The sequence below is a fragment of the Poecilia reticulata genome, chromosome 22 (assembly GCF_904066995.2).
Source record: "Poecilia reticulata chromosome 22, P_reticulata-male-v2, whole genome shotgun sequence".
NCBI lineage: Eukaryota > Metazoa > Chordata > Actinopteri > Cyprinodontiformes > Poeciliidae > Poecilia > Poecilia reticulata.
In genome coordinates this window covers 12,806,152-12,820,809 of record NC_088851.1, presented here as the reverse complement: position 1 = coordinate 12,820,809, position 14,658 = coordinate 12,806,152, and the positions used below count along the sequence as shown (strand labels likewise).

General features: G+C 39.9%; 2 protein-coding genes across 3 annotated transcripts; one reads left to right on the top strand and one right to left on the bottom strand.

Moving 5' to 3' along the window:
* Positions 1–1,137: 1,137 nt before the first annotated feature.
* Positions 1,138–9,049, top strand: LOC103458713 (b(0,+)-type amino acid transporter 1). Of its 2 annotated transcripts, none has more exons than XM_008399709.2 (6): positions 1,138–1,867; positions 7,873–8,006; positions 8,084–8,213; positions 8,305–8,429; positions 8,516–8,603; positions 8,684–9,049. In XM_008399709.2, exons 1-6 carry the CDS (start codon positions 1,169–1,171, stop codon positions 8,912–8,914), a joined length of 1,407 nt encoding a protein of 468 aa, XP_008397931.1. In that variant the 5' UTR covers positions 1,138–1,168; the 3' UTR covers positions 8,915–9,049. The 2 variants fall into 2 exon arrangements, with proteins under 2 accessions (XP_008397931.1, XP_008397932.2); XM_008399710.2 differs by lacking the exon at positions 1,138–1,867 and adding an exon at positions 4,978–6,008.
* Positions 9,050–10,172: 1,123 nt separating this feature from the next.
* adprs (ADP-ribosylserine hydrolase) lies at positions 10,173–13,811 on the bottom strand. Its single transcript, XM_008399711.3, has 6 exons — positions 13,441–13,811; positions 12,285–12,381; positions 11,994–12,201; positions 11,723–11,910; positions 11,473–11,573; positions 10,173–10,799 (listed from the first exon to the last, which is right to left on the bottom strand). Exons 1-6 carry the CDS (start codon positions 13,631–13,633, stop codon positions 10,435–10,437), a joined length of 1,152 nt encoding a protein of 383 aa, XP_008397933.1. The 5' UTR covers positions 13,634–13,811; the 3' UTR covers positions 10,173–10,434.
* Between the last annotated feature and the right edge of the window lie 847 nt (positions 13,812–14,658).

The window sequence follows — 14,658 nt, the reverse complement described above, 5'->3', positions numbered from 1 at the left end:
AACTGCTTACTTGTAAGCTCAGAGAAAATAACCTTTAGAAAAGTAGACATGAGATAGTAATAAGCAACTTGTAAGCAATGGACAGTCTCAACGTACCCTGTAATTTCTGGAAAACTAACCTACCTGTTTCAGGATAAGACCTTGAAGTATAGTTCAGAGAAAATGACATGTAAACGCCACAAAAACAACTACATGATGGAACATTGAATGTCCTAGAAAGAACCCTGTAAACTTGAAAAAAACAACATGAAAGATACAAAAATGTAATCCTTAATATTTGGAAAGTACCTTGTTAATCTACATTGAAGCAATCTGTAAGTCACAGGAAAAAAGACCATGCAGTTTACAAAATGTAAGCTTTAAGTTAATTAAGAATTATATGTTAGCTCCAGAGAATTAACCTGTAAAGTTTTAGTCCAAAAAACATAGCCTGAATATTTCATAAAGATTGTTGCCAGTTCCACAAAGTTATCCTGACCATTATGGTAAAGGAAACTCAACTGTCCCAAAAAGTATCCAGTCAGTTAGTTCTAGGAATACAATATGTAAGCGATGGAGAGCATCCTCTGTAGTGAGTTATTGAAGTTCTAGAAAGCTAATCTGAACCTTCCAGAGTACATTGTAGGTTCTGGAAATCAGTCTGTAAATTGTGAATTCCTCAAAGTACCTTGTTGGTTTTCCAAAAGCAGCCTGTTACTACTAGGAAAAATGGGAGCTGTATTATACAAGCCTTGGTTGGTTTTGTTTTGAATACAGAATCCTAATTTTTACAGTTGTACTGGGTAGATTTTATAAGTATTTGCCTATTTTCTACCACTTTTACATCTGATAATTATGGCCTCCAATTATTCAGCATGACTAAGCACATGCTGAGCTATTTCTGGGCCTATAAAACAGAAGCACTTGCGCAAAGCACGATATAGACTTTCCAAACCAATAGTTATCAGGAGTAAAAACAAAAGACAGCATAATAAAGAAGTATAATTATCACCAACTGCAGTGATCCATTTAAAAATGATAAGCTGTTGGGTAAGACATCGCCTGTTCAGATGTTGTATGAACCGCACACATAATTATTAACTTCAAGAGTGACTTTGGTCATCAAATTACAGTTTTCCTCCACTGCTGGAGCTGACATGCAGCACTTGATCTCTAACCCGCAGAGCTGATGGACGAGAAGCAGCAGAAGCTCAGCCTGAAGCGAGAGGTGGGGCTGATAGGAGCCGTGTCGCTGATTGCTGGAACAATGATCGGATCTGGGATCTTCATGTCCCCGCAGACAGTCATCTCCTCCGTCGGCAGCTCTGGAGCCAGCCTGGTGGTGTGGGCCAGCTGTGGCTTACTGGTGATACTGGTGTCTTTCTGCTACGCTGAACTGGGAACCGTCATGCAAGAGTCAGGAGGAGAGTACATCTACATCCTCAGGACGTCAGGTCCAGTCATGGCCTTCATGTTGGCCTTCAGCTCCATCTTATTTGTGAGGCCTGCTGGAGTTGCAGGCATCTCCCTAAGCTTCGCCCAGTACGTCGTGGCTCCGTTCTACCCAGAATGCCCTCCTCCGGTGTCTGTAGTGAAATGCGTGGCTGCAGCTGCAGTCTTGGTTTTAGCCATCGTAAACTGCATGAATGTTCGCTTTTCAATGTCGGTGCAAGTGTTTTTTATGGTGGCTAAGGTGGTGGCCTTGGGAGTCATCGTTGTAGGAGGGGTGGTCATGCTTGCCAAAGGAAACATGGAGAGCTTTCAAAACTCCTTTGAGAACTCAAACGTGGGCATCAATCCCATCGGTATTGCTCTCTACCAGGGACTGTGGTCGTATGACGGCTGGAACAACCTGAACTATGTGACAGAGGAGCTCAAACGTCCAGAGGTAAGAAGTCACAAAATAAATCAGGCAAACCTATAAACAAAAATTCAAATCTGCACTAGAGTACTCATAAACTTTATGTGTCATTGTAAACTGCAGGTGCACTGCATCTTGCAGCGCTATCTGTAGTAGCAATACCTTTCAGTAGTTATTTTATTTACTCTGACCTTATCAGCTTTTTACATCGTTGTGGAACTAATTTTAGTCCAGGTTTTACAATGACACTGCAAAGTTCAGAACCTAAATCTCTCAGGGTCGAGGCCTTGATTTGTTTCTCTCCGTTTTATTGTCCCGACCAACACTGTCACTAAAAACTGCAGTTTGAGCTTAAGCAATGATTTTAAACAGCAAAATAACAAAATCAGTTAAAAGAAATAGCCAAGAATGGAAAACATGCTTCCATCTCCATGCTTTGCTGTGCAGACTTTTATTTAGTTTATGACCTCTTCTATCTTCATTTGAAACTGATGAACAGGACCACTTACTTTGAAGTTATTTTTTTTACAGTACATTGGTGTGCCTATTTATTTTTGAATGAAATGGCTCTCCATAGCTCTTGACCAGGTCTTAATAGACTTGGCCAAGAGGCCAAAAAATGAAACTTTTTACATATTATAATTTTATTTGGCAGCTATTAGCACTGTTGTCTTGGAGCAAGAAGATCCTGGTTTTGAATCCCACCTGGTGTCTTTCTGATCGGAGTTTGCTTGTTCTCTCTCTGCATGCATGGGTTTTTTTCTGAGTGCTCCGGTCTCTTTCCACAACCCAAAAACACTAATATTCAGTTAACTGTCTTCAGTAAGTTGTCCACCTTATGAACTGGGCTGCCTATGGATAGAAAGCAAAGTCACACATTCACTTGGACCCCTTAAAAAGCCCCATTACCTAGGATTAGTATCCTAGAACCTTGTTCATGTGTTGTAGCAGTTCTAACAGATGCTCCGCTGTTAGGGAAATCAAGCTTCGAGAAGTTTGGCAGCTTTCCTAAGTGTTTGTGATTTGTTGATCTTTCTCACTAAGTGATAAATGATTGTCAGAAGTCACTGCTTCTGACAGGTTGATGTCTTCGTGTTCACACACTCTTCTTTGCTTCAACTTAAACTCCTGCTTTTGCAGTAGTTCTGCTGACTATCATTTAAGCACTAGTTCATTTATTTATCGGCACATTTTGCTAATTTCTCCATTTAAGTCCTATTAAAAAAAGGTCTATTGCTTTCGGCAGACTAATACCACTGAGGAACTAATATTTTTATGTCCATTCTGGTTTTTCCATGTGTTGTTGTATCTCTTAAGTCTGACCTTTGAATTTAAACAGTAATTTTCTTCACATGACCCTGCACTCTGCATGTCACACTAAGCCCCTGTAGATAGTTTATCAGTGGTTTAAAGAAGCAATAAAATCAACTCAGGTCAATCAACAAACAGTTCAAAGCACAGCCAAGAAATACAGTGTTTTAAATTTGACCTTGCTTTGTTTTATTTGAAGAGGTTGGTCTTGTTAGTATTAAGAGAGGAGAAATTCTAAAACTTATTAACCCTTTGTAAAACCTTTTGACTCGTTATATCCTCTCTTATGCCCGGATTCAGAAAATGCTGTGCACAAAGACTGAGATCACACAGAGATAACAGCGTCACAATAATCAGCATTTATTCAAGACAGATGCAGACTATCATCAGAAAAGCACATCACAAAACATCAGAAAACTCAGAGTACCAACAACACATGAATCTACCTGAGAGAGAAAAAGACAAAAGATGGAAACGACAAACAAAAAGCAAAGACGTCTTTGGAGAGTTGCAAGAGCAAATCTGATTTGTTACTCCTGTGTACAAACTTTTATAGTAAAGACGTATTCTTGTCTTTAATTTAATCACAAAAGGCGTATCTTTGCTCATCCAACCAGGAGCAGTCTCGGACCCTCTTAAAAATTAGAAACTCGGTACAATTTGTTTTCAAGATCAAACATCAGTTGTCACCTTTATCTAAACAAAGCGGGAGCAGAGCTTCTCCTCCACTGGCCTGAACTCATGCTGTTTTATGGCTTTTCACAGACCAGTGTGAAAGCTGGAACTTCTCCTGATTCTTTCCCACACAGACAAAGGGCAGTTCAAAAGATCTTAGCCAACAATCTGCTGTAACTACAGGTAACATAAAGGTCAATAGGGCAGAATAAGTTATTAATCTGAAAATTATAATTAGGCTATTTTAATCAAGACATGTTGTTAAGTTTTAAATCTAGCATATTTTAAATGTATTTTCTTAACGCTCCTGTTATCTTCGTTTCTGAGGTACAGCAATAATGTTCGTGGGTCAATTTGACCCGGGGAGTGTTTTATCATGCAATAGTGTCAGAAACCAAAAAATTCCTCCAAAACATTTTTGTATCTGATTATTAACTCCAATACTAACCATTTCAATCAATATGTGTGCATTGATGTTTTTTAATTTCTCAGAAATTAAGGATTAATGACGACAACTTACTCAATTACTCATTTGGACATAAAACATGGAATTTACATTTTTTATGTCCACTGAAAAAAAATCTAGACACAAAAAAAACAATAATTTCCTTGAAATTGATCTTTGGTAATTTTTTTAATATTACATTTTATTTGATCTTTTCAATGGGTGATCTTTATAATTGAACTTTAGACACAAATACTGTTGCGGGTCAAATTGACCCGCTGATTAAAATCAAGACAAATGAGTCTTGTAGACAATATTTATGTTTTCCTCCACTTTTACTGAATGTCCACTCAGTGTGGGTGGAGTTTGCCCACGGGAATAGAAAAGGTTCCCGTCAAAAGTTGTATGAACACCTGCTTTCTCGCAGTTTCCTAGTGAAGTAAAGAGAATAGGGAGAAAGTGGGCTTGTGTGTGTCTGCATGTGCATGTGTGTGTGGTGAAATACGGTTCATAGCTGCGAGGAAACATATAGAATTGGACATTTTTGAATCTTTTTTTGCACTCAAATTGACCCGAACAGAATCAATGTAACAAGTAGACGCAGGGGGGGTTACAAATGTGTAAAATGAAAAAATTTTCAATTTATATGTAGAGTTCACCTATTAAGACAAACAGAAAAAGTTTCATGCAAAAAAATACTTCCAATTATTTTTAAAAGGTTTTAAACTTTAAAACGGGTCAAGTTGATCCGCAACATAACTGGAGGGTTAACATTAGGTAACATCAAGAAGAGAGAGAAAGAGCACTAAATATTTGCATGAGTTTCACATTCTTAAATCTCAGCCTAATACAGTCAAACGAATGAAAGCAACTCGAAGGGATGTCAAAGTCGAACAAGAAACTTCTCCGTTCTTGACAATGCAGGAGTATAGTTTTACCACCTGTTGCTCTGTTTAACATTACCTAATGGTTCACTGGTAACCTATGCCAAGATCTGAGGTGTGTTTAGTGGAAATCCCTCAGACCAGGCTATAGCATTCTCCAACAATGGAGCAAGGACTGAGTCTGAAGAGGGAAGTTGGGATAATAGGAGCCGTGTCCTTCATTGCTGGGACCATGATAGGATCTGGGATCTTCATTTCTCCACAGTATGTCCTGCTAGCAATCGGCAGCCCCGGGGCCAGCTTCATCATATGGGCCTGCTGCGGCCTGATAGCCATGCTCGGCGGCCTCTGCTACGCTGAACTGGGGACGATCATACCAGAGTCTGGAGGGGAGTACATCTACATGCTACGAACAGCTGGGAAAGTCACAGCCTTCGTGTTTGTCTTCAGTTTCATCAGCGTCATGAGGCCCGCCAGCGCCACTGGGATCGCCCTGAGCTGCGCTGAATATGTGGTGGCCCCGTTTTATAGTGGCTGCGCCCCTCCACAGCTGGTCTTGAAATGTGTGGCAGCTGTGGTGATCCTGGCCTTGGCTCTGGTCAACTGTCTCAGTGTTCGCTTGGCCACCGGCATCCAGGTGGTCACCATGGCCATTAAAGCACTGACGCTGGCAGTGATCATACTGGGAGGAGCCGTGATGCTTTTTCAGGGCAACACTGCAAACTTTGAGGACTCTTTTGACGGAACGAATGTAGGCGTGAAAGCCATCGGCATTGCTTTCTATCAGGGCCTGTGGTCTTATGATGGCTGGAATACTTTAAACTATTTAACTGAGGAGCTCAAACGACCAGAAGTAAGACTGATCAGGTTTGCTATTATTTCTTAACAGTTTGCAAAAACATTCAATTAATCTCTTGAAGTTTTCTGGATAAATAGCTATGTAGGATTTCTAAAAGTATCTTTACTTTCAGAAAGTAGGACTTTGATTGCTTTACCTTTTATTTTCTGTATAGTTATTGTTCCTGATGACACTCGCTAGTGGTGTTGGAGTGGAAATGAGTGACAAGTGTAAGAAGCAGCTAATGTCTAAGAAAAAGCTTAGAAAGTCTGAAAAACTGAGCTAGGTTACAAAACATGATAGTCATGCTTTGGAGTTTGGAGAAGAAATACATCTGTATCTCCTGTGGACTGTGGGGAAAATTTCATGTTTCTTTTCAGTTGCATCAACATCTGCCTGGATCTTTTACCAAAGTCGTCAGAAAATCTTTGAAAGATATGAAAACCCTGAGAAAGATTTCAAGAAAGTCTGGCTTCTTGGACCAATTGAAAGTACAAAGTATTGAGACTTCGTTCCATTTTGTGTGTTGATTCCAGTGAGCTAAGATAAAAGAAGAGTTAAAGCTGGTGCTTAATTAACCAAAGCTCCCCCAGCAATAGATACAATGAGTTTATGATCAACTGATGGATGTTAAAACATTTACAACCACACTTTAGTTAATCATATAGCTTGCTGACTTGCTGCCCTCTGACCAGTTACTGACTTCTCTGTGTCTGCAGACTTCTTGAGGTTTCCATTGGAGTGATTCGGTCTCCTTTATTCCAGTTTCCGTCATGGCAAGTAAAAAAGCAGAAGGACTGAAAATGAAGCGGGTGATTGGACTGGCTGGAGGCGTAGCTATAGTATCGGGAACCATGATCGGTTCTGGGATATTCATGTCCCCGCAGTTTGTTCTGGCCCACGTGGGAAGCCCCGGAGCGAGTCTAGTGATCTGGGCCCTCTTGGGAGCCGTGGCTCTGTTTGCTGCGCTGGCCTACTCCAAACTTGGGACCAGCCTCCCCAGCTGGCTGTGAAATGCACCGCTGCTATCGCCAACCTGGTTGTTTCTACTCTCAACATCCTGAATGCCCGCATTACTGTCAGGGTCCAAGTGATCTTCTTGGTGGCCAAAGTTTTAACACTTGTAGTTGTGGTTGGTGGGATGGTGGAGGTCATAAAGAGCAGCGATGTGTTTATGGAAAATTTAAAAGTTCAAAACTCATTTAAAGAAACACGTTACTCTGAGCGCTTTCGGAATGGCCTTCTATCAATGTCTCTGGTCTTATGCTGGCTGGTACAACCTAAATTATGTCACAGAGGAACTTAAAAGACCAGAGGTGAGATTTTGGATTTCATTAACTTCACCAGTTCAGTGTGTGGGAATGTTAAACCAACATTAAATCTCATCCTGCAGTTCAAAAACAGACATAATGGATGAATGAAATAGGATCATCAGTGCTTCAGTACCACTATAGTGACCAGGCACCATAAAAGATGTGGTTTTAATTTTATGGAACCGATCTCAGGCTCTATGGATTAGATTGATTTATGATCGAGTCTTGGCACAAACAAGTGCTGTATGATTTTTCTCATTAATGGTTATTTATTAGGGTATTTTGATGGAAAGCAGTTTTCTTAATTAAATGTTTAATTACAGCAACCTTAATCATTTGCAGTCTGTTAACCATATAGCCTAACAAAGCCCCATGTAAAATCTAAGACCACTTTAAAAGATTACAAGAAACTTAATATTTTGGAAGAAAATTATTTTTGAGGAGGTATTGTGCAGAAAGTTTTCGAAAAGGACATTTTATTTTCACCCGCCTGTTTGAGAAAGTAATTTCAACGGTAACATGTCTGATCAAAAACCAGGAGTTGGCTTTGTTTCATCTTTTCACAGGTAAACCTTCCCAGAGCGCTGGTGATAGCCATTTCTCTGGTCACTGGCTTGTACCTGCTGGTGAATGTCAGCTATCTGACGGTGATGACACCTAAAGAGCTCATGTCTTCCACCGCTGTAGCAATCACCTGGGGGTAAGAGCAAGTCCGGTTGCCCAGAGTCTTTAAGTCTGCAAGAAATTCCAGTTTAATCAGGAGCATCTGTCCATCAGGAACAAGGTGTTGGGAAGCTGGGGTTGGATCATGTCGTTGGCTGCGGCCTTGTCTGCTTTTGGCTCCTTAAACGGGACGTTCTTCAGCGGCGGTCGAGTCTGCTTTGTGGCTGCCAGGGAGGGCCACATGGTACCCTGCTGTCTATTTCACCTAAACACAAACATCTGTTCGCAATAAAGGCCGTCACACACATTTATAGGGATCCATGTTTGTTTTATAGCCAGATATTCTCTCCATGGCTCATGTCCACCGGCTGACTCCCTCTCCGGCTCTCATCTTCACCACTGTGATCTCTTTGGTGGTCCTCATCCCCGGAGACTTTCAGAGTATTGTCAACTACTTCAGGTGAACTTCATCTCCTTTTTTCCTTAAATAAATAAAACAAAACCACTTTCACTCTATTTTAAACAACTTTTCACTGCTGCTGTTAGTTTCACAGCTTGGTTTTTCTACGCTGTCACTCTGTCTGGACTGATCTATCTCAAAATAAAGAAACCGGAGCTCCCCAGACCATACAGCGTCAGTGTCACACACTCTTATTTCAACATTTGTAGCAATTCACAACAGCTCGACATCATGCCTGTTTCTTCTCCTCACAGGTTCCCATTGTCCTCCCCATATTAATCCTGCTTGTGGCCATTTTCCTCGTTCTGGCCCCCATCATAGACCAACCTCAAATCGAGTACCTATATGTGGCGTTGTTTATCCTAAGTGGCGCAATAGTCTACGTACCTTTCATCCATTTCAAGCTTTGCCCGGGAATGTTTGATAAGGTGACAACATTCCTGCAGCTGTTCTTGGAGGTCGCGCCAGCAGAGAAAAACCTCTGAGTTCATCAAGCTGCTGCAGGTAATCTACAGAAAAATAAGCTCCTGAAGCCAATTATGTAATTGGTTTAACCGGACAATCAATTATGTAATGTGTTATCTGTTTTTGCACTTATTTAAATTAAAAGATGTGATGTGTTGGAAATTTTTTTATTATTTTAAATAAATTTTATGTTAAGAAATCTTGCAGTTATTTCTTTGTTGCTCCAAAAACAAACATTACAATAATTTGTTTTAATTCTCAGCAGCTGTTTTATTTGGTTAAAACGACGATAAAGGTGGAGAGGTGTGATTTCTTTCTATTTGTAGCTGTATCTTTCAGATTTCAGTGAAAGAATCAAAAGGGAAGCTAAGTTGAAATTATCATTACACTTTTAGAAGACAATTGTTGAAGTCTAGTTGGTTTTTATCTTACTACACTTCAACATTAAAATCTTGAATTAGTTACAGAAACATTCAGCTGTATGTCCATTTGAATAACTTAATTTGTACACGTGTATATTCAAATTAATTTTTCAGATTTTGCTGCAGACTGGCTGTTATAGAGTACAATGAAATAAACACTGAAATAACCACTTTTTATGGACATTTTCAAAACCATTTTGACTGTTGCCCAGTTTTATCTTCATACTCATCTGCAGAAGGACTTAAACATTTTTGGTCAAATTGCCAGAGCGCACATTTCACTCTGTAACACCTTTGGATTTTTCTTTCCGAGTGGAAACTAAAGTCTCTTTAATCTCCATCATAAAACGGTGAAGACAGATAAAATGAACTGTTTAACCTCCAAATGTTTCCACCTACAATTAAATTTGTTGGATGCAATTTATAGTTTCCCCACTGCTGCAGTTAAATTGAGGACCGTCTTCCTGTCTGCCTCTCTGATGAAAAGAATGGTGGCCTGCTTCATAGAAATATCGGGAATCACCATAGCAACCACTTGCTCCATCTTTCTTTGGTTCCTCAGAAGGTCTTTCTGTCTCACATCGATCCATCATGGCTGAAGCCTGTGTAAATTCAGCAGCTGAGTAACTCTCTTCAGCAGCATATCAAGTTCTTTCATTTTTCTAATTGGTATAATAGGAATAGGTTTTAACTTGGAGTTTCAAAATAAGGCTCACAGATACTGTATGGGTTTAAATTAGGACTCTAGCTCCGCCACAGTTGATATTACTAAAGTGGTGTTAAATAACTACATTGAGTTGCGTTGATTTTCAGGTAAAACACAATTTCTAGTTTGCTCAAATCAAATACTCAAAGATTTAGGGTTTTAAAAGGTTTACTAGTCATCTAAAGGAGAAAAATCATTGATGGACAATTTGTAGTGACAAAAAATTATTCAGCATAAAACAGGTGAGCTTACGATATGGATTTCTAGTTTCTATTTGATCTTGCTCACATTTATATTCAGTCACTTGACAAACCACAAGTGAACAGTTTTAAAAACAAGCATTTCTCAACACCGACTTAGCAGTTCTTAACACTGGCTGGATCCAAACGCAGTGAAATCGTCTTTGACGACATCAGTCCTTTTTCTTCTCAGTCCCGTTTGACTCAGATTTGTCCTCACAGCTCTCCGTCTCACTTCTGCCCCCTTGTGACGTCTGGTGGTATAGCGCATGAAGCCGCGCTGCATTCATGTCAGCGTCCTCCGCCCCCTCACAGCACCTCATCCACCTCTGAGGAACGGCCTCGACTCCGTAGTGGGCCCCAGCGATGGCCCCAGCCATGCAGGCTATGGTGTCTGTGTCACCTCCCAGGGCCAAACTGTATGCTATTGTCCTCTCCAGGCCTCCGTAGTTCTCTGGCAGGTAGTCCCGAGGTTGAAGGCAGTGGAGGACGCAGAAGATGGCAGTGGGGACAGAGTGTAGCGCTGCAATGCCGTTTCCTGGACGTAAAGCAGTGAGGGTTAAAACAAGGTTAAAAATCAATTCTTTACAAATAAAATGAATTAAACCAACCCTGCCCACAGCCACCACTTTAATTAATGCACTGCAGCTGAACAGAGTACAATAAAAAATATATATATATTTAAACTTTCTGCGTTGAATAACAAATTAGAATGTAAACTGATGGCAAAAACAAAGTAAAAAATAATAAATGTATAGATAAGAAAATATATTAAAAATGTCAGAAAAACTAATAAAACCCCCAAAAATCAGTAAATGAAAATAGTTCAGTTAAATAAAACTTGTGAGTACTGTTCAGAAAAAGTTTATTGTTCTAACTTTTTTTGTTTTGCCATAATTTAAATGATTTGTTTTGCATCTTTGAATTTGAGCACATTTCATTCATAAAGAGATTTATGTTGCTTTTCAACCATTTCTGATTTAAATAATTGATCATATTACTCAATTAAACCACTTATTTTTCTTCAGCTAGTTGTACTTTTCATCCATCTAAGAACATTAGGACCTGGATTCTGTGCTTGATCCGAATCCCAAAGCAGGGATCTAGTATAATCCCTGGATATTTTTTTAATTTACAAGAAAAAATACATTATATACACAGATAAAAGTTCTCATATGAATTTAAATGACAAAGTGGGGAGGTTTACTGACCGAGTTCAGAGATGACTTCTTCTATGCTCACTTTATTTCTGTCAATCAGGTCTCTGACTCTGTGGAGACGCTCACAGAATGGTTTTTCTGCTTCTTTTAGACTGAAAAGACACAAGACATTCAGAAAACTGCAGAGAGACCACCTTTGGAGTTTTGGATTTATTTATTTTTTTTGACAAAAATCAAAATTTTCTATGGTGTTTTTTTTTTCTGGAGGAGCTCTTAAAATTTTTATTCATTGGGAACTCACATTCTGGCATCACGAAGAGCCTCCTTCTCACCCTCCACTTCTTCCATCTCTGTGATCAGCCTACTTATGAACTGCTGAGGCAGGCTGAGCGCCCCCTGCAGGGACAGATGTACAGCCATTGCCTGCAGGACAGCTCCGTTATAACCCAGAGAGCACGAGTGTGTCAGCATGGCACCAAGTCGGGCAAACTGCAAAGAAAAATAAACTGCGGAGTGATGATCAACCTCATTTACGTTGGGGGATGTTGTTGTTTTTAAAGGTCACCACTGACCCGTTTGACATCAGGCAAATTAGGAAAAGCCAACGCGAAGGGGGCTGCTCTCATTGCCCCGCCGTTTCCAAACGAGCCCCGACCGTTAAACTGGTCCCTTGCTGGTTGGTAAACGTCAACAAGCTGGGGGGAGGCAAGTTTCTTCAACACCTGGATCACTCCAGAACCATAACCGCGGCCGGGGGAGGCACTGTACTCCTTCGCAAACCTACAAGTGTGAAAAATGTAGGTTAAATTTTTCTGGTATCAGGCTTAAAACAACCAGGGATGCTGATGTCGGCATCAGTCTACCTGCGGGCCAAGTCCTGCTCGTCGTATCCAGACCGGTTCAAAAGAGACTGGACCACACAACGTGTCATCGCAGTGTCATCGCTGTATTCAAGGACGCCTTTAAAACACAGAACTCTGATTAAACATGTTTCTCCTCATCAGGACATGCTATTCTAGCTAAATTTACTCCCTACACTCCAGATTAGATGATCTAAGCATCAAAAACATATATTATTGTATTACACAAGATAATAAAATACTGATTCACAAAACAGACAGGAAACCAGATCTGCAATTACTTTGTGTCATTTGGCTGTGATAAATCTGAGTAAAAACAGATTGTATTGGAACTGCTCAAGGCTCTACTCAAGAGTTACAGGCTCCCTAAAGCACAAAAACATGTAAATGTTAGATATTAAATACAAATGTAAAAATCTGAACTAAATGAAGCTCAAAATGACACAGAAGGGTCAGAAACTTAAACTGCCGTACAAAAATATGGTATCTCCTTAAGGTTTTTCACATTTTCTGATGTTAAAACTATAAAGTATTTTATTAGAGTTTGTGAGATACTATAGCAAAAGGTTAGGCTTCTCAACTTTGGAGTCAACTTCCTGAAAACCTGAGAAGAGCAGAAATTATTGAAAACTAGGAACACAATGATCAGGTTTTTCCTGACTATTGCCAATTGTGGCATCATTGACATTTTAAATTATTCAGAGTATCTCTTCAAAGATTTAAAACATATAAAAGTGGGATTATTGCATAAGGGTCTTTGAATCAATTGCTGGTCATTTAAAGGCAGCAGAATTAGTAGATAGTAGTTTTGGAAGCACCTGAGAATCAACTGATAAATCCATTAATGCATCAAGCATTTGTTGCTCATTTTAAAGATTAAATGCAGCTAAATGCATGCTTGTTTATGATGTGTCTATAGATCCAAAATAATCAACTTGACCACTGATCAGTGTCAATGACATGAGAAAAATGAACATTAAAGAAAGGTGTTACCTTAAAAAACTATGTACAGCAAATAAACAGCATCGTGAAGTCATGCTTCTCTCGTTAAAGCTGTGCCATTATTAAAAGACACAAATTGTGACAGGCTGCTGGAAACAAAATACCTCTTGAGCCCAGTTTCCCCAAATATAATCCTTAAACGCATTAATTGACTCACAGTTTCCTTTAGTTTCATCTTCCAGGCCGCTTAGGTGCTGCAGTACGGACTCCATTGGAACCTCCTCCGCTCCTTCAAACTCTCCACCGACGCAGTCTCCCAGCACAGCCGCCACCAGCGCTCCCCTGAAGCGGGACTTAGACGCCGGGGTTCCCGCTACCGAGGCCGCCGCTCTCACTGCCATCATTGCCATTCATCCGCGCCTTTGCCCTACGTCCTGTGAAATATTTACTATATGACAGCAAGAAGGGCCGATGACAACAAATGTCAGTTGAACTCCTGCAACGATATGCTTCCTGAACCTTTTTTAGTTTCCGGTTAAAGGTTCCGATCGTTCAGCACAGAACTATAACACCCTAGAGTTTCTTTCCACCACTAAGCCATGAATACGCACTAATCTAGCTCGAGCAACTTCTGGTACTCGCATTTCTAACTGGCAAATAACACCGACTACCAAGTGCTATGTAATATGTGTGCACCAAAATTTGTTAAACATGTGGTTGTTAAAACAGATTTGCTAATCATATTGAAATTAATTAATGATAATTACAGCTATATGTAACAATTTTTAGTCAGGGTTTTTTACATATTAAAAATGACGTCACAAATAGATTGGTGGAGCTCGCCTTCTGCTGAACAGGAGATCTAATGTAGTTATTATTGCTATGAATTGAAATGAATTGAGCATTTCAATTTATAGCAAGTCATCTCAGTGCATTTTACAGAACAATTAAATCTACATACATTCTAATTGTTCCTAGTTATCAAACAATGCAGCAAGTCTACTTACTATATAAAAAGTAAAAAGTTAATAGCAGGCGAAGGAGAACATTTAGTGGTTAGCAGCATTATCCAAGCAAATGCTCCTCTTTAGCTAGGTACCACAGCCAAAAACGCGAGGCCAGGTGGGGACAATGGGGGAACTGAGAAAACATAAAGTTAAAAATAAAAGCAAATAATGCTAATTCGAGAGTAGTAGAAGAAGAACATATCAGAGTGAAGGACAGGTCAGGCTGTCCTCCAGCAGAGATATCTTAGGATAATCTGTATAGGCTTTATCAAAAAGGAAAGTTTAAACCTACAAACTTCCTAGAAATAGCTAGGAAGGAAAAGCCCGAATACAGCCTGGCCTCAAGTTGCATTTGAGGTACGTCGGAAAAAACGACTAACTTCTAATACAGCAAGTTAGAGTGTTGGCCTAATTATAAGCGAATGTTG